This window comes from Rhinoderma darwinii, chromosome 1 (genome assembly GCF_050947455.1).
Source record: "Rhinoderma darwinii isolate aRhiDar2 chromosome 1, aRhiDar2.hap1, whole genome shotgun sequence".
NCBI classification, from domain to species: Eukaryota; Metazoa; Chordata; class Amphibia; order Anura; family Rhinodermatidae; genus Rhinoderma; species Rhinoderma darwinii.
In genome coordinates, this window is record NC_134687.1 from 603,301,513 (window position 1) to 603,321,750 (window position 20,238).

Genomic DNA, 20,238 nt, shown 5'->3' on the forward strand with positions numbered 1-20,238 from the left:
AGTGGTTAACTTGGTTGGGTTACTACAAATTCACGTAACGTCAGTATTGTATTTTGTACAGTTGTATTTATTATGCCACTATTATTAATAAGTTGTAATATATTTAGTATAGAAGCTAATTGTGACATTTCAGCAACGAAAAGGTTAACTTTGCCCTCAGTGTGGGCACGCATCAGTATCCGTTCTCTGATTGGCTGGTTGGTTGCTCCCGTCTATCGCATACTATGTTCCTATTGGTCTGTAGACTTGTCCATCTTTGGTACGCTCCTCCCTCTCTGTTAGCGTTATGAATGATTTTTACCACGGACATCACACAGGACGGAACATGGAGCTCTCCTATCAGACGATAAAGACTGCGTCCCAGGCCAGAGAGGCGGTAAGACGCCATACTGTAACATAGGCTATGACTAGCCGGCTGCTCAGAATGTCCGCTTCTGATATAAACCAGAGGACTGCTGGAATAGGCTGGGACTTGTAGTCTCATAAGTGCTGCAGCGTTGTAGGTTTTTTTTTTCAAGTCTTACATAATATTACCGTGTTTCTGTAAAGTTTCCCCTGGTTCTCATGGTAACAGAACAGGTGTTTGCAGCGCTTCCGGTTGTAGCTGTACGCATGCGCAGTGAGGTCACGGCTGGAGGCGTCGCCACCTTGTGGCTCAATAACATAGCGGTTCTGTAGTCATCCGGTTTTTTACATTAATAACTTGGATAAAAGTCATTTTTTGCCGTTTTTTTTTTCTTCCACCATTTCTCTTATTCTCTAAATATTACGTCTGAGTAAATGTTCTGATATTGTTTTAACCCCTTCCTACCGCAGTCAGTTTTATTTATTTCTCTTTTTTTTCTCTTGCGTTTCCAGAGAGACTTTTTTTTTTTTTGAGGGACCAGTTGTAGTTCTATTGTACCATATAAAGTACTGCGAAAGTTTTAAAAATAATTTGTGGAGTGGAATGAGGAATACAGCAGCAATTCCTCCGTTGTATTTTACCGGATTCAGGCCAGATTCAGACGAACGTGAGCGTCTTGCGCACTCAAAAACCGCGGCGTTTTGCGTGCGCAAAAGGCACTTGACAGCTCCGTGTGTCAGCCCAGTATGATGTGTGGCTGCGTGATTTTCGCGCAGCCGCCATCATTATGACAATCCGTTTGGATGTTTGTAAACAAAAGCACGTGGTGCTTTTCTGTTTACATTCATTCTTTTACTGTTATTGCGCGAATAACGCTCGTCCCACGGAAGTGCTTCCGTCGGTCATGTGTGATTTTCACGCACCCGTTGACTTTAATGGGTGCGTGATGCGCCAAAAATGCCTAAATATAGAACATGTCGTGAGTTTTACACAGCGGACTAACGCTGCGCAAAAAAACACGGACTGTCTGCACTGCCTCATAGACTTGTATTGGTCGGCGCGAGCCGCGTGAAAACCACGCGGGCTGCACGGACGCAAATCACGCTCGTCTGAATCCGGCCTCATCCTGTGGTAAAAATGACGTGTTGTTCTGCGGGTCAATGTGATTATTGCGATACCAAACTTATATCGTGTTTTTTTAAAAAAAAAAGCTTTTTTGTTTTTCTGTCGATAGAGCGGTGTAAGGCCCTGTTTACACGGAAACCGCGCCAAAAAACGGCTGAAAATGCCTCCCAATGATTTCAATGGGAGGTGGAGGTGTTTTTTTTTTTTTCCCGTCATGAGGGAAAAAGAAGCGTCATGCCCTTTCTTCGGGCGTTTACGTCTGTGACCTCCCATTGACATCAATGGGAGGCAGAGAAAGCGTTTTTTTGGCAGTGTTTTTGGCCGTGGGCGAGAAAGGCCGTGAAAAACGCGGCAAGTGGTGTGCAGGCAGAGCAAAATCCACATCAAAATTCCATATTGAATTTTGAGACTGAACTTTCTGGCTACAAAAAAACTGTGTGAACAGGGCCTTAGGCAGTGTCATTTTTATTGGCGCTACTTTGGGGTACGTCCAGACTTTTTCAGCACTTTTTATTCCATTTTTGTGGAAGACGAGTTGACCGCTTTTTTTTTTAGAGCGTTCACAGTGTGGGGTAATTAACATTAGTATTGTATTAGTTGCGATTGTTACGGACGCGGTGATACCAATTATGTTTCTTTTTTTATTGTTTACATTATTTTATGGAACAAAAATGGGAAAAGCTTTTATTTTTTTGTACATTCTTAAAAACTTTTTTGAACTTATTACGTTTTTGTTTTTTTTTCCGTCCCACTTGGGGGATTTGAACACATGATTAAGTTGGATCGCTTGCACCGTATTGTGCATTTTGCCTCTGGTAAAGCCTAATCGGAGGACCAAGATGGCAGAGCTGGGGGCCTACAATAGGCCTCCAGCTGCCATGACAACCCAACAGCACCATGCTATAGTGATACGGGGGGAAGGGGTTGAGACAGAGGGGACCTTCCCGGTCTAACGTCTTAGATGTCACGGATGCTATTGACCATGGCATGTAAGTGGTTAAAAGGCTGTGATCGGAGAGAGTTGTCGGCTTACGTTTATGGCCTATTGATCTCTTTGAGGAACCCTCTATCGCTGCTTCCCTTCCACACATACGCGCGCAGACAGCTTTCGGCTCACATCCTTATTAATGGGCCTCTCGGGGTCTTTGTCATTTTGATGACAAGAATAGCGCTGCATACTGTAATATTCTCGCATCAAAAGTGACCGAAACCCCAACAGATGCTCTGGTTACATATATAAACAGCCTTATCGATTCACAAATTATTTAGTCATTTCATAGCCAAATCCTGCTCTCACAGCTGCAGTTTGTTACAATGTATCCTTGTAGGCCAGAGCTTTTATCCTGGAGTCCTGGACAGGAGATTTGTGGTGCTGCTATCACATACCTGCTCTAATACATTGTAACCAACCTTCTACTTTGTGCCGATGACTAGACTCGAACAGGTTTTCAGCATCTGAATGTTTCCATTCACTGAAGCAAGCAGAGACGTATATTAGACATTTTCAGAACTTTCGTTATACTACGATTAAAGCGTCAGTTACATAAGTATTATTTCTATACATTGTTTATCATTTTTTTAAATGTATTTTATGTCCCTTTTGGAGAGACGGATGTTTTATAGAAAAGTCACTGCAAGTGTCATGATAGCCTCGCCCCGTTAAACCCCCACCTTACAGCGAAGGTGCAAATTGAAATGACTGAGGATGCAATACAGCCACTGACCTATAGGGGGCAGCTCACCATTCTGTCCTACAGTCAGAATGACACAGGTTTTGTTGCCACTTTACATGGGGTCGGGTTCTTTGTATTCATGTTAGGACCGTAGCCTGGCTACAAGAACGTGGCCTCCATTGTGTGCTGACAAACCTCCCCGGCCTCTGGTAATCCCTGATATTTGCAAGTGTTTCTTTTATTTATTCTGTCACAAGAGACTGTAGCGAAGTTATAGACGGAGATGACTGAAACGCTAGACCGTCATCTGCTTTTAAGCCGTTACATGGAGAACAAGGATAATAACTTGTTCAGTAAACACCCTGTAGGTACAACGGACAATGGCGGCCATGTCAGTAGGAAACGAAACATATACACGAGACTGTGCCTGAACTAGGGGCACTGTTCACATCTGCATTGCGGCTTCTATTTACACAGAAGTCACGACCAGATCCATCCATTGACGTAGAATGGGTTCCGTCTCGGTGTCTGTCAGTTTTGCGGAAAGAATAGCACTGTATGTAACGCGATTCTTCTCCTTAAAGGGGTTATGTGGGGACCGAAAATTGTTATCAGTGTACTCACTGCAGTATGTGCGTATACTGCTAATATACATTCCGGTCCCCCATCACGCTGGTTCTGAGATTTGAAATAGGTTTTTACGGCACTTCCTGGGGATCGGAAGTCTAGTGGCACAGTCTAACTTCATGATGACACGACTGGTCGTCATGTGACCGGCCCCGCTGTACCTTATGTAATTGCTTTACTACTGCTACAGCGCGACGGGGGACCGGAATGTATATTAGCAGTGTACTCGCGTAGTGCAGGTAGTACACTGCTAATAATTTTCAGTCCCCACATAACGCGTTTAGGCCGGATTTACACGAGCGTGTGCGTTTTGCGCGCGCAAAAGGTACTTAACAGCTCGGTGTGTCAGCAGCGTATGATGCGCGGCTGCGTGCTTTTCGCGCAGCCGCCATCATTATGACACTGTATGTTTGTAAACAGAACAGCACGTGGTGCTTTTCTGTTTTCATTCATAATTGTAACTGCTGTTGCGCGAATCACGCGCATCACAGAGAAGTGCTTCCGTGTGCTGCGCGTGATTTTCACGCACCCATTGACTTCAATGGGTGCGTGATGCGCGAACAACGCACAAATATAGGACATGTCGTGAGTTTTACGCCGCGTGAAACTCGCGGACAGTCTGTACGGCCCCATAGACTAACATAGGTCCGTGCGAGGCGCGTGAAAATCACGCGCGTTGCAAGGACGTATTACACGTTCGTCTAAAGCCTTAGGGCTTATTTAGAAGTGCCCTCTGTAGATGCTGCCACAGTTGCCCTCTGTAGATGCTGCCACAGTTGCCCTCTGTAGATGCTGCCACAGTTGCCCTCTGTAGATGCTGCCACAGTTGCCCTCTGTAGATGCTGCCACAGTTGCCCTCTGTAGATGCTGCCACAGTTGCCCTCTGTAGATGCTGCCACAGTTGCCCTCTGTAGATGCTGCCACAGTTGCCCTCTGTAGATGCTGCCACAGTTGCCCTCTGTAGATGCTGCCACAGTTGCCCTCTGTAGATGCTGCCACAGTTGCCCTCTGTAGATGCTGCCACAGTTGCCCTCTGTAGATGCTGCCACAGTTGCCCTCTGTAGATGCTGCCACAGTTGCCCTCTGTAGATGCTGCCACAGTTGCCCTCTGTAGATGCTGCCACAGTTGCCCTCTGTAGATGCTGCCACAGTTGCCCTCTGTAGATGCTGCCACAGTGCCCTCTGTAGATGCTGCCTCCGCAGATGCTGCCACAGTGCCCTCTGTAGATGCTGCCTCCGCAGATGCTGCCACAGTGCCCCTCGCAGATGCTGCCACAGTGATGTCAGGGGCTTGCCCAGAGCTGGAGTCCCGGAGTAGAGCCGCTTCTAGCACTCTGCCCGGGATTCCAGCTCTGCTCCTGACATCACTGTCCATATATGGACAGAGATGTCAGGGGCAACCCCAGAGCTGGAGTCCCGGTCAGAGCGCTAGTAGGCTCTTCCTGGGACTCCAGCTGTGCTCCTGACATCACTGGGACTCCTGCTCTGGGGAAGCCCCTGACATCATTGTCGATGTATGGACAGCGATGTCAGAGGCTGTCCCAGAGCAGAGCCTATACTAGCGCTCTGCCTGGGACTCCGGCTCTGGAGAAGTCCCAGACATCGTGTGTCCAAACATGGACAGTGATGTCAGGGAATTCCACAGAGTCCCAGAGGAGAGCCTATACTAGCGCTCTGCATGGGACTCCGGCTCTGGGGAAGCCCCAGACATCGCTGTTAATATGTGGACAGCGATGTCAGGGAACTCCAGGGTCTCGGAGCAGAGCCTGTACTAGCGGCTCTGTGTCTCGCGGGCCGCAGATGAGAGCCCCAGGGGCCGCGTGCTTGAGACCCCTGCTCTAGCATGTTGCCCAGGCATAAACTTTTTTTCGATTCTTTCTCCCATAATAATACTTACTGATATGCACCCCAAAATGGGGTAGAGAGCCCTTCAACTTGCCCTGTAAAAAACGAGGCTTGATTAGAAATCCCATACGGTTTTACGGTCTCATATGCAGACGTGTGTCTTTCTCTTCTATTGTCCGTAGGTTATAAATCAGAGGGAGTGGAGTAACATTATTGCGGTATCCGACTACATACAGGGTTTGTTTGTAGTCTGTAACCATGGAGACACCTAGGTCTACATAGGATCTGTATACACAAAACAGTAGAAGATTTCTAATTAACACGATTTGCAAAGTTGCTTTATTTTTATTTTAGATGCATTGGAGACTCCGAAGTGTCTCCTCACTCCATTTACTTATCCAGTTAATAAACACTGCTCAATGACTACCGCACTTAACGTCTGTAATTGCTTATTGATTTTTTTTTTTGATTTTTTTTGTCCCTTTCTGCCTTTTTCTTTTTTCGTGCGCTAATTATTTGCAGTCGTTTTTGTTTAATGGCTTCATTCTCCGTCATTAGTTTTTATACATTTTATCTTAGTTAACAGTCACGCGTTTTAACATCCATTTGCAGAGTAATAATTGCAGCTCTCGTCATGCTCATTAAACTCTCTGATTATACAGTAGCCCAAATTGGTTCCTTACAGTCAAGAACGGAGATCCCGAGCAGAACGCAATGAATTCCTGCCTCCAAAAACCCCTCGTAAATACACCACTGCTCATTCATTTCAATACACCACCCAAATCATTGATTTTTTGAAATTGAACAAAATAAGCTAGTTTGTGATGAATGTGGATTTACTGTATTTAGTAAATTTTGTACTCCTGAACATTGTTTACAAATGAATTTAGTTTTTTGATTTCCTTAAAATTTTCTCTCATCAAAGTATTCACCGTTAGCAGTGATCACAGCCAGGGCCGATTCTAGCTTTTCTGCTGCCTGAGGCGAAAGTTTAAAGAGGCTCTGTCACCAGATTATAAGTGGCCTATATTGTACATGATGTGATTGGCGCTCCTAATGTAGATTACAGCAGTGGTTTTTATTTAGAAAAACTATCATTTTTGACGGAGTTATGACCTATATTAGCTTTATGCTAATGAGTTTCTTAATGGACAACTGGGCGTGTTTTACTTTTTGACCAAGTGGGCGTTGTACAGAGGAGTGTATGACGCTGACCAATCAGCGTTATACACTTCTCTCCATTCATTTACACAGCACATAGCGATATAGCTATATCGCTATGTGCAGCCACATAAACACACTATAACGTTACTGCAGTGCCCTGATAATGAATATACATTACCTCCAGCTAGGACGTCATGTGTATTCAGAATCCTGTCACTTCTGTAGCGTCTCTGTGAGATTTACAGCAGGGCAAGCGTAATCTCGTGAGATTACGCTGTAAACTGTCATTTAAAACGAGATTACGCCTGCCTTGCTGTAAATCTGACACAAACGTTAGCGGAGTGTCAGGATTGTGAATAGACATCCCGTCCTGGCTGGAGGTAATGTATATTCACTGTCAGGACACTTGAGTAAAGTTAGTGTGTGTGTATGTGGCTGCACGTAGTGATCTAGATTACTATGTGCTGTGTAAATGAATGGAGAGAAGTGTATGACACTGATTGGTCAGCGTCATACACTTCTCTCCACAACGCCCACTTGGCCATATAGTAAAACACGCCCAGTTGTCCATTAAGAAAGTCATTAGCATAAAGCTAAAATAGGTCATAACTCCGTCAAAAATGATCGTTTTTCTAAACAAAAAACACTGCTGTAATCTACATTACAGCGCTGATCACATTATATACAAGATAGGTCAATTGTATGTGGTGACAGAGCCTCTTTAAATGGTGCCCCCCAGATTTTGATTGACATCCCCCTGGCTGTTCTACATCGCTACCAGCCTCCTCCAACTCTTGCGGATGCGCCGTTGCCTTGTACTCCCCTGGCATGCGCGATTCAGTGATAAAGCCGGGCAAAGTACACCTGGCAATGGCGCATCCGAGAAAGATGGAGGAGACTACTAGTGATAACAGCCAGGGGGATGTCAATCAAGCATGGAAACATGGGTTTGGAGGCCGGACTATGTGACTCTTCAGGATAGCGGCACCGCCCCATGACCCTTAAATGAGTAATTAGCATATAGTGTGCGCCGTTTTAAAAGTTGATTTTATATATTTTGCTGCGTCTGAAAAAAATATACAGGGGAATGTTTGGAAATATTGTCAGGTCATGTATTACCATGCGGTTCAAGGGGTTAAAACGGCCTTATTATAAATATATCCTATATAATTACAGCTTCAGGACCAAGCTCATACATATATACATCCCCAGAACCAAACTCAATACATTCTAGTCCTTGTCAATGAATTAGAATATCATCCAAAAGTTAATTTATTTCAGTAATTCAATTCAAGAAGTGTCTCTCATATATTCTATAGGTTCATTACACACAGAGAGATCTATTTCCAGCATTTTTTTCTTTTAATGTTGATGATTATGGTAACCGTTAATGAAAACCCCAAATTTAGTATCTCCGAAAATATGAATATTATATAAGCCCAATTTAAAAAAATTATTTTTAATACCGAATTGTTGACCTACTGAAAAGTATGTACTGTATCTGCCCTCAATACTTGGTCGGGGCTCCTTTTGCATGAATTACTGCATCAATGCGGCGTGGCATGGAGGCGATCAGCTCCCATGCCACGCTCAGAACCGTGTGGCCGTTCCGCAAAGAATAGAACGGGTCCTATTCCTGTCTGTTTTTGCGGATCAGTGTCGACCATTCTATTCATTGGTCCGTTAAAACTACGGACCGCACACGGAGGCCATCCATGTGTGGTCAGTGTTTTGCGGCTGTATAAATGGCAACGGATGTGTGATGAGGCCTTATGGGATTTATTGCCTTCCTCTGGATCAATAAAGGGAAACCAAGTCCCCCACCTCTCCTATCATCCAGTGCCCTCCCTTCCCCTGGTTGAATGTGATGGACATTTGTCTTTTTTCAGATGAACTAACTTACTCAGCTTTGCATCTATGGCTTGTTCTTCCAGGATGAACAGAGGACGGAGGCTCGGAGGAAGAACCTGCTCATACTCATCATGCATTACATGCTGCAGGAGGGGTGAGGATTGCAGGGCATCCACATATAAAGGTTTCTGCTTCATTCGCTAGAGCGGTATTTCATGTGGAAAAAAAAATTGCAGCAGATATTTTGAACAAAGTAGTAATAGGTTATTTTAGTATATAATGCGTTTGTTGAAATCAAAGCAGGGATTCCCCACATTTTTGTGTTCCTCAATTTTCTGAATATGAATGATAATAGTTTGTTACAATGTATCAGTGCAGGTAAAATGCATCTGTCTGGAGTCCAGGGTGACAACCAATATGGCCGCCATTACAGGAGGTGTCACCCAGCTTTCCTTCAGGTCTGAACAGAAAATTTTCAGTTATAGCAATACATTTCTGTCTCCTATATCATCACATAAATCGTCAGATCTGCCTTGACAACTATTTTATAATATAAAACTCTATCCTTTGATTTTGTTCCAGTTACGTAGACTCGGCGAATGCTCTCGAACAGGAAACCAAATTAAACCTGAGAAAATTTGAAGTCTGCGATAACATCGACCTGGAAACCGTTCTCATGGAGTATGAGAGTTACTATTATATTAAATTCCAGAAATACCCAAAAATCACCAAGAAAGTTGTAGATAATGGTAAGTTGTGTGGAGGAGGGGCACAATAGCGGGACTCATGTCCTTTAAATGGCATATCTTAAAGTGAATGTTCACCCTTGAACACTACTTTTTTTTTTTTTTCTTTTTTTTTTTTAAATCCTTGTAGTTCCAAAATTCTGTGCTGATTTAATATCTTTATATATCATTAAAGCGGTCACAGCTCCAAATCCTCCGCATAGCCATAGAGATAAATTATAAAATGCTGCCTCCACTAGGGGGAGCTTACTGCATACTATATTAATATTGAGTTTAAAGGGTAACTAAACATTCAACAAACTTCTGACGTGTCATATTGAGATGTCAGAAGTTTTGATTGGTGGGGGTCCGAGCACAGAAGTACTCATGTGTGAGCGCTCAGCTGCTTCGTTTATGTTTGACTTTTTCTGGAAATAAATGTATCAGTGTACGGACTCCATAGAAAGTCTATGAGCCCGTACTCCGATACGTCGACTTTCCGGAAAAAGCCGTACAGAAACGAAGCGGCTGAGTGCTCGCACGAGCGATTCTGCCGCTTTGTTTTAGCGATCGGTGGGGGACTCAGTGCTCGGACTCCCACCAATCAAAACTTCTGACATGTCACTATGACATGTCAGAAGTTTGAACGTTTTAGTTACCCTTTAATGTATAGATAGTATTCAGTAAACTACATTTTTAATTTGGGAAAAATGCAGAAAAAAAGGCAGTTCCAGTTATATCAATATTAGCCTATGTACCAATAGCACAGGCAGTTTTTAGGCCATACTTCAGTGTGCCCTAATAGGAAATATGGCCAGACAGTCTTGGGGCCTTCAATAGACCCTGGGCTGTCTGTCTATATTAAGTATGGGCCTCAATCACCTCACATGGAATCCCTGTGACGCAATCAAAGGGGAGTCACCCCTCGCTATTGCCCTTTGCCACGATTAACGCTGATCTAAGTATTCAAAGAAAGGGTTATCTCTGTATTACATCTGTTGCCCCTCCCCTGATCACATGGGCACACTTGCTGTGTATGTGTCATCCGCAGGACCAGTATGCGACAACGTCCTGCTGCTCATGATGAGCATACTCATCAAGCGCTATCAACAGGTTAAAAAGCGAGGAGGATGGGCTGTGTACTTCCTAACCCTTGAAGATGAGAAAGAGAAGGCGTAACTGTATGTGTGCCACAGTGCCCACATTACAGCAGCAGATATAGTGCCCCCATGAGGGCAGCTAACCACATTACCCCGTAATACATGTGGTTGCAGTTCCCCCGATAATGTAGCTAGCCAAAGTGCCCCTCAAGAAAGCCAATCACAGTAAGAATTCTTCAATGCTTCTCCCCTCCTCCACTGTTATTGGCAGGAGTATACAGCAGTGGAGGACGCGTGTCCTGCAGAATTGATCTGTGGCCATATATGCTTCTGTCTTGTAAAGATGTTTCTTTAAATTGATTTCCATATTAATTTGTTTTCTTTCTACTCGTTTCCATCTCATTCTTTTCTTGTAGATAGTAAAGTGTATGCAAAGCCCCGAAGTGGTGGAAAACTCAGAAGGTAAATCTACTTGTTAATCGGACTGTATGTCAGTTATGTCTTCTCGTCCTGTATTGCTCATGGACTGTATATTATATATAATGTGTGTGAATAGACATCAAGCAGCACAGAGTATTTCAGCAAATGAGTGTGTTGATCTTGTTGGAAGCAGTGACCTATCCACTTGTGATTATGTTATTGACGACAGGACTGCATGTGACAGGGGCAGGGTCCCCCATATCGGCACAAAGTATTTTAGGAGAGGATTATGCTGATCCCTCAACACCACCTGATACCACCTGATACAAACCTGTCAAAGTGTAAATCTAAATGGATAGAAAAATATTTATCCAAATAGCCCACATGAAACCTTTTGTGTTACGGATGGGATAAATGTACAGACATATTACATTCGTCTCCTTTCTATCCTCAGAACAGCCAGTAATTCTTCCCAGGGTCTTCCAAGAATCACCAACCATAATATCGTCCAGCGCCCAGTGTCCAGAACATACCCAAGAACGGCAGAGAGAACTTCAAACCGAGAGATCTCCAGACAGGTGTGGAAATGTAAATTCATGAGGGGGCGCTCCGTAGACCAGGGCCTGCTGGGATGCGTTGATCACCCTGTGTATTTTCTAGGTCTGACATTTATTGCTCTGATGCATAAAACTGCTGGTTCAAAGGGGACTTCTGACTAATGACATTTATGGCATATACTGGATTAAAGGGGTTTTCCCATAATCAATATTTATCACCTATCCACAGTGTAGGTCATAAATATCTGATCAGAGGGGGGCCGACTGCGAGGACCCCCAACGATCCCAAGAACGCAGCTCTGGAGTTTAATACAGGCTGTTACTCAGGATCAGTACAAGATAAGTAACGTAATATATGTACACAGTGACTCCACCAGCAGAATAGTGAGTTCAGCTCTGCAGTATAACACAGGATGTAACTCAGGATCAGTACAGGATAAGTAGTGTAAAGTATGTGCACAGTGTCTCCACCAGCAGAATAGTGAGTGTAGCTCTGGAGTATAATACAGGATGTAACTCAGGATCAGTACAGGATATGTAATGTATGTACCCAGTGACTCCACCAGCAGAATAGCGAGTGTAGCTCTGGAGTATAATACAGGATGTAACTCAGGACCAGTACAGGATAAGTAATGTAATGTATGTACACAGTGACTCCACCAGCAGAATAGTGAGTGCAGCTCTGGAGTATAATACAGGATGTAACTCAGGACCAGTACAGGATATGTAATGTAATGTATGTACACAGTGACTCCACCAGCAGAATAGTGAGTGCAGTTCTGGAGTAGAATAGAGGATGTAACTCAGGATCAGTACAGGATAAGTAATGTAATGTATGTACACAGTGACTCCACCAGCAGAATAGTGAGTGCAGCTCTGGAGTATAATACAGGATGTAACTCAGGACCAGTACAGGATATGTAATGTATGTACCCAGTGACTCCACCAGCAGAATAGTGAGTGCAGCTCTGGAGTATAATACAGGATATAACTCAGGACCAGTACAAGATAAGTAATGTAATGTATGTACAAAGGTAGTCCACTTTTCATGTGGGTTATAAGTATAAACTTTATGTAAATATGAAATTATGTTCAAAGGTGGACAATCAATTAACTAACACACACACACACACACACACACACACACACACACTAGTGTTAAAAAAAAATAGTAAGTTTATAAAAGCAAACAAAGAGCAAGATCATTGTAATAACTTTTATTTGCCTAAATGCACTGGAAATACGACACATTTAACTCCAAATCAAAACCATACCAATATTTATCCAGTTTGTGTACATTCTTTACAGAAAGTAAAGAAAAAGGAATATTCGGCTGTTCAAAAAAAATAGCAGCGCCGGCATTTTTCTTTAAAAACTCAAAATTGTAATGTATAAACTGATAAAATGTTTCAGATTTCACTTTACTGAACTGATATTTCGTGGCATAACCATTGTTTCCAAGAACTGCTTGACATTTGTGTTACATGGAGTCGACCAACTTCTTCCACCTCCGAACAAGTGTCCAGTCCAGGAAGATTGGACGACATTCCACAGTTCTTCTGCATTTTGTCTCATAAACCACATTTTTTATGTCACCCCACAAGTTTTCTAAGGGATTGGGGTCAGGGGATTGGACTGGCCACTCCATTACCTCAATACTGTTTGTCTGCAACCAAGATGTTGTTCTCTTACTGGTGTGTTTTGGATCATTGTCGTGTCGAAACACCCATTTCAAGGGCATTTCTTCTTCGGCATAGGGCAACATGGTCTCCTCAAGTATTTTGATATATTCAACCTGATCCATGATCCCTTGTATGCGATAAATAGGCCCAACACCAAGGTATGAGAAACATCCCCATATCATAATTTTTGCAGCACCTTGCTTTACTGTCTTCAGTGTACTGCGGCTTGAATTCAGTTCTCGGGGGTCGTCTGACATACTGTTTGCGGCCACTAGACCCAAAAAGAACAATTTTGCTTTCATCGGTCCACAAAACGTGTGTGTTCCTTGGCAAATTTTAGTATATTCAGGACATGTGTTTTTTTGTTTTTTTTTAAATAACGGGACTTTGCGGTCAGTTCTTGCTGGTAACTTGGCTTCACTTACCGTATTTTTCGGACTATAAGACGCAATTTTTAGCAAGAATAAATATTGTTAAAAAGTCACTGCGTCTTATAATCCGCATTGCCGGCCTCCTGACCGCTTCGTTACTTAACCCCTTCCCGACCCATGACGTGCCGGCACATCATGGGGCGGGGATGATGTATGGAGCGGGCTCACGCACTGAGTCTAAAGGGGTTGTGCCATAAAACACATGTATAACCTATCCACAGGATAGGGGATACATGTGTGATCGATAAGGAGAACGGGGACCAAAATAACCAAGAGCGCTGCATGAGAAGATTTGACTTCCGCGTTCTGTGTCCGGCTTTTTAGAGATCAATGGGATTCTTCTGGGCATGCGCGAGCGGCTCTCCATTGATCTCTATGGAGCTGCGGAACATATAAGCCGGACACAGAACACGGAAGTCCAGGCTTCTCATGTAGCGCTTTGGGTGACTTTCGGTCCCCTGTTCTCCTTATCGCTGGGGTTCCCAGTGGTCGGACCCCCAGCGATCTCACATGTAGCCCCTATCCTGTGGATAGGGGATACATGTGTTTTATGGCAAACCCCTTTAACTAGTTAAATGCCGCGACCGCGGCATTTATAGGGGTTTTTCTATAAAGGACATTTATGACATATCCGCAGGATATAATCCAAAAAAAAAGTATTTGAAGCAGCACAAATCCCGATATCAGGAGCGGTGTCACGCTGTAAGATCCGACAAACCCAGTCTGACGTAATGTAATCCTCAGAAAAAGCATGGTTGAACAGCAGCACACGTCTCCCAAATTTCAATCAATATGTTCTTTTATTGGTCAAACATCCAGTAGAAAATGGCAACGTTTCAACCCGTGACAAGTGGAGGGTCTTTGTCAAGCCTTGAGAAAGACCCTCCACTTGTCACGGGTCGAAACGTTGCCATTTTCTACTGGATGTTTGACCAATAAAAGAACATATCGATTGAGATTTGGGAGACGTGTGTTGCTGTTCAACCATGCTTTTACTGAGGATATCCGCAGGATATGTCATAAATGTCAGATAGATGCAGGTCCCACCTCTGGGACCCGCACATATTTCTAGAACAGGCCCCCTAAACCCCGTTCTAGCTCTCTGTTCTCTCCCGGCCACTTGATTACATGTCGAGTTACTGAAACAGCGTAACTCACTGAGCTACTCTGTTTCCGTAACTCCCATAGAACTGTATAGTAGTTACGGAAACAGCGTAGCTCGCATGCTACGCTGCTTCTGTAACTGCCATTCACTACTATGGGAGTTAGGGAAACCGTGCAGCTCAGCGAGTTACGCTGTTTCAGCAACTCCACATGCAACGAAGTGGCCGCTGGTTCAAGTCCCCTAGGGGAACTAATAAAATGTGTAAAAAACAAACAAAAAAAACGTTAGATAAATGTTCAGGTGTGTAAAAAAAGAAAATATTAAAAGTCCAGAAAAAAAAAACCTTTTCCCATTTTACCCCAAGCACAATGTAAAAAATAAAATAATTTGGTATTGCTACATCCATAAAAGTCCGATCTATTACAATATACCATTATTTAACTCTCACGGTGAGTTTAAAAATGTAAAACTTCAAAATAGTTTTTGGGTCACCTTAGCGCTTAAAAAAAAAATGAAATAAAAAAAATTGTATGTACCAAAAAATGGTGCCAATAAAACGACAGCTCGTCCCGCAGAAAATAAGCCCTCACACCGCTCAATCGATGAAAAAAATATAAAAAAAATGTATGGCTCTCAGAATGTGGTGAAACAGAATAAATTTATTTTTTAACAAATAATTTTTGACCTATTTTCTGTTGTTTAAAACCTGGCTGCGTCTTATAGTCTGAAAAATACGGTAAGGCTGGGTTCAGACACCCTATTTACGGACGTAATTCGGGTGTTTTAATCTCGAATTACGTCCGAAAATACGGCACCAAAGCGTCAGCAAACATCTGCCTATTCATTTGAATGGGCTTTACGATGTTCTGTGCCGACGGTCATATTTTTTACGCGCCGCTGTCAAAAGACGGCGCGTAAAAGACGCCCGCGTCAAAGAAGAGCCTGTCACTTCTTGGGACGTAATTGGAGCCGTTTTCCATTGGCACCATAGAAAAACAGCTCCAATTACGTCTGTAATGGACGCAGCGAAAAACGCCGGCAACATGCCATTACGTCTGAAATTCAGGAGCTGTTTTCTCCTGAAAACAGCTCCGTAATTTCAGGCGTATCGGACATGTACGTGTGAACATACCCTAATAGTCTTCTCATTGTAGCAGTACTCACTGGTAACTTCAGATCTTCTTTGATCTTTCCGGGGGCGATCATTGGCTGAGCCTTTGCCATTTTGGCTATTTTTCGATCCATTCGCACAGTAGTTCCCCCGCCGCCTTCCGCGTCTTTCAGGTTTTGTTTGCCACTTCACTTCATGATTTTTTCAGGTTGTCATTTTAATGCTTGTCCCGCTTTGCAGGAGAATGGTAATATCAGTCCTCCGGAGGTCTCAGAATTTGGATTGAATGTTTCTGCTATAAGCAAAAATGGAGGAGGAGGAGAAGGTGTTCCACAAAGACGGGTCTGTAAGATTCACTGTAACATTGGAGCAGATTTATTATTTTTGTCTTAAACGTAGATAGCTTAAAACTAGAACAGACAGCCAGAAGATGTGCCAAATTTATCACAGTGGTGCACCTTGTTAGACACTTTTCTCTTCCTTATGCCACCTCTTGGTTGTCCTTATTTAGACCAATATTTTGTGGCCAAATTTTTTTCTAGATGGTTTTCAAAACTGTCTAGTGTGGTGCAAAAAGTGTCTAAAACACGTAAAAAATGGGGCTTAAAGAGGCTCTGTCACCAGATTCTCAAATCCCTATCTCCTATTGCATGTGATCGGCGCTGCAATGTAGATAACAGTAACTTTTTTTTAACTTCATTTTTGGCCAAGTTATGAGCTATTTTATATTTATGCAAATGAGCTTTGAAATGGACAACTGGGCGTGTTTTTATTCGTTATGTCCAACTGGGCGTGTATTGTGTTTTTAACTGGGCGTGTTTACTTGTTTTACTAACTGGGCGTTGTGGAGAGAAGTGTATGATGCTGACCAATCAGTGACCAATCAGCATCATACACTCCTCTCCATTCATTTACACAGCAGCATCGTTCTTACTAGAACGATGTGCAGCCACATACACAAGTGTCCTGATAATGAATACACATGACATCCAGCCTGGACGTCATGTGTACTCAGAATTCTGACACTTCTGAATCTTTTCTGTGAGATTTCCAGCAAGGGAAACGAAATCTCGTTTACCTCGTAATCTCGCGAGATTACGTGCGGCTTGCTGGAATCTCACAGAAAAGATTCAGAAGTGTCAGGATTCTGAGTACACATGACGTCCAGGCTGGAGGTAATGTATATTCATTATCAGGACACTTGTGTATGTGGCTGCACATCGTTCTAGTAAGAACACTATGTGCTGTGTAAATGAATGGAGAGGAGTGCATGATGATGATTGGTCACTGATTCGTCAGCATCATACACTTCTATTCACAACGCCCAGTTAGTAAAACAAGTAAACACGCCCAGTTAAAAACACAATACACGCCCAGTTGGACATACGAAAAAAAACACGCCCAGTTGTGCATTTCAAAGCTCATTTGCATATATATAAAATAGCTCATAACTTGGCCAAAAATGAAAGTTTTTCAAAAAGAAACACGTTACTGTTCTCTACATTGCAGCGCTGATCACATGCAATAGGCGATAGGGATTTGAGAATCTGGTGACAGTGCCTCTTTAAGGCATGTATGGCAATTATTTTAGCGCGAATTGCGTTTGCTAGAATGAACTGACATGGCCAGTCTGAGAGCGTCAATGCCCTGATTATATGGTCTCAGATATTTTACGTTGAATTAAAAGAGAACTAAAATCTAACCCATAAGAAAAGAGCTAATTTTGGCTTTCAGGACACAGTGTTTTTTCCTCCCTGCCTTCCGAAATTTCCACTAATGTTCCTATATGAGGTCCTTTTTTTTGTGTCTTGGGTTATTTATTTTTTTGGGGGAAAATTTTTATTTGTATATGACATTGTGTTTAATATATATATATATATAGATATTAAATGTATGTATGTTTTTATTTTATTTCATAAAAACTGTTTTGCATCAGATCATCTAATCATATAAAATGCACAGACTATTGCGGCGGCTGATGTTGGGGCACTAAGGGGGCTGCTTCCCTTTCCTAATGTGTGTGTAGGTATCACAAGGGTTTTTGTTAGCCGTTGCCGCAGGGCCACATTCCCGTAAAATGATGGCACAGGGTGCGAAGTCACAGCTGCCAGCGCCTACATTTTCGAGGGAATGGGTTAAAGACCAGTTCTTGTAAAATAACAATAATAAAAAATGGCCAGCAAATATAAGTCCTTGAGGACTGTCTTGTGGAGTTTGTGTATTTTCTTTTGCACTGGAGTAGCCATTCATCTTTTCTAGACTTCTGAAAGGAAACGTGAAAACCTGGCGAGTCACCATAAGGGCGATCATTAGCGTGAACTGTCAGTCTCGGGACTGCTCTCCTTCCCTCTGTTATTGCAATCAGATTAAGATCCTGTAATAACTGTCCGAATGCCTTGTCACAGTATTAAAGGAGACTTCTAGTTTCATGAAAATATCCAGGTTCTGAAGACTTTGTAGAGACCTTCTCACAGCTGAGCGTCTGCTACAGTTGTATCCAGTGTAGGCAGTCTATAGTGACACCAGGATGATACATTGCACCCTCACTGATACATTGTAGCAAACTATCAGGACAGGGTGTATTTAGGAATATATTTTTAAAAAAAATGACACCTAATAAAAATATAAATAGTTGTTCCACAATTTAAACCCAACCCCCGTCAGGAAAGGTTTATAGCCTCTGGATGTAGCTATTTCATGTTTCCATTCACTGACCTGCAAACCGAGATCTTGATAATGATGACAAATTTAAACACCAAATATATTAAAAGGTCACAAAACTTTTATTCATACAATGATTCTACCCATTGAAAAAGCCTCTAAATAGATAGAGATGAAACAATTCGTTTTTTTTTTACTGTTTTTCTTTTAGAGGTTTTTGTTTATTTGCACAGGGCCAGATAATTGACTTTCGTGGAATGATCCAAGATGCAATAAAGGGAGCGTCCAATGAAATTGCTATGAATACTCTCAACTACAATCCTGACCCTTCAGTAAGGACGATGGTCTATTCGAGGAAGAAGTAGTAAAACAGTTTTATATCATCAGATTATGGATTATATATATTATATTATATGGGACTTGTGCTCTGGACATCCTTTCTGTAATGTGTCATTTATAGACTTTTCTTATGGTGGTCCATAAAAGCCCCCTGGATGTCCAGTGTATGTGTGTTCACTCCGCTCCCCATAGAGTTCAATGACCTCTTGCACATGGGGCTCGCAGTCTTATTTCCAAGACCTTTCATAGCAAGTACTATGGCTTAGATACGCCATCACTTTCTGATTGCCGGGACCCCCACCAATCCTCAGAATAAGGGGGTTGCAGTTCTTTTACAGTTTTCTCCCTGCATAGCGGCGCTTCCGGCCACCCACTGTTCAGGAAACTACAGCGCACCCAGAAACCGAAACTTTGACCCCCACAGATCAGAAAGTGATGGCATATCCTAGCAATATGACATCACTTTATCTGATGGAAATAACCCTTTAATTATATTTATTGATGATTGATGGTGTTGTCCGGTTTTCACAAATAAATGTTATTCTTTGTATAATGAAGTTATACAATTTTCCAATATATTTTCTTTCTCGATTCCTGATGGTTTTTAAGAACTCTGCTTTCTGTCATTAAATAGAAACCTTCCTTGTTTACTTCCAGTGGTAATATATCTGTCCATGGTCATGTGATGGATACGCAGGTGCACGGCTTTGTTACAAGATACATCTCTGATACACATACTGTAACTGTAACCAGTCCTACACCTGTGTGATCATCACATGAACAGGACAGGCTTTTATCCACTGGAAGTAAACAATGATGGTCTTCATTGAATGACAGCAAGCAGAGATTATAAAACCGGTGAGGAATTGAGTGTATTGAAAATTTTTATAACTTCATTATACAGAGAATAACATTTGTTTGCGCAAACTATAATGCCCCTTTAATTATTATTGTTATTATTATTTTAATTAAAAAATTCAGATGAATTATTGCTAGTAACTCTTTGTTTCCCAGGAAAGATTACTCAAGCCAGTCAGCGCTTTTCTTGGTACCAACAGTGAGATGAGAGAACTGGCTGCGGTGATAAGTCGGGTGAGATTATACTTTATCCCTGTTCTTATAGTAGAAGATACTAGTGTATATGTTTTGATATAATGTATATAGTGTAGATACGGAATATAATAAGCTCATCCAACAGACATTCATATATAAAAGTGAAATCGCAAATCTGTGGAATTATTCAGGCTTGTGTCATCCTATATGTCATCAGCTGAATCAGGGCAGGTACCTTTAAACTGGAACATTGCTCTATTCAGTGACAGGGAAATAGCCTGCTACACATGCTCATGATTACTTCTCCCTAAGGATATATGTGTCCGCTCCCTTGAGGAAGCACCAGGGGCTCCATAGGTGGTTTAGAGGTAGAAGTCACACCTAGCCCATGTGCCTGAGGAGGTCCATCGACCAGTATTATAA

General features: G+C 42.5%; 1 protein-coding gene across 2 annotated transcripts in view; it reads left to right on the plus strand.

The window, feature by feature from the left end:
- Positions 1–245: 245 nt before the first annotated feature.
- Positions 246–20,238, plus strand: part of KATNAL2 (katanin catalytic subunit A1 like 2) — a 29,908-nt gene continuing 9,915 nt past the window's right edge. Inside the window, exons 1-8 of one of the 2 annotated variants that reach the window (XM_075840796.1) lie at positions 247–376; positions 8,715–8,785; positions 9,214–9,380; positions 10,873–10,918; positions 11,331–11,454; positions 16,003–16,104; positions 18,657–18,755; positions 19,777–19,854. In XM_075840796.1, the coding sequence (XP_075696911.1) occupies positions 287–376; positions 8,715–8,785; positions 9,214–9,380; positions 10,873–10,918; positions 11,331–11,454; positions 16,003–16,104; positions 18,657–18,755; positions 19,777–19,854 (777 nt within the window). In that variant the 5' untranslated portion in view covers positions 247–286. Of the gene's footprint in view, positions 377–8,714; positions 8,786–9,213; positions 9,381–10,872; positions 10,919–11,330; positions 11,455–16,002; positions 16,105–18,656; positions 18,756–19,776; positions 19,855–20,238 lie in introns of both variants that reach the window. The other variant, XM_075840801.1, reaches the window with a different exon arrangement.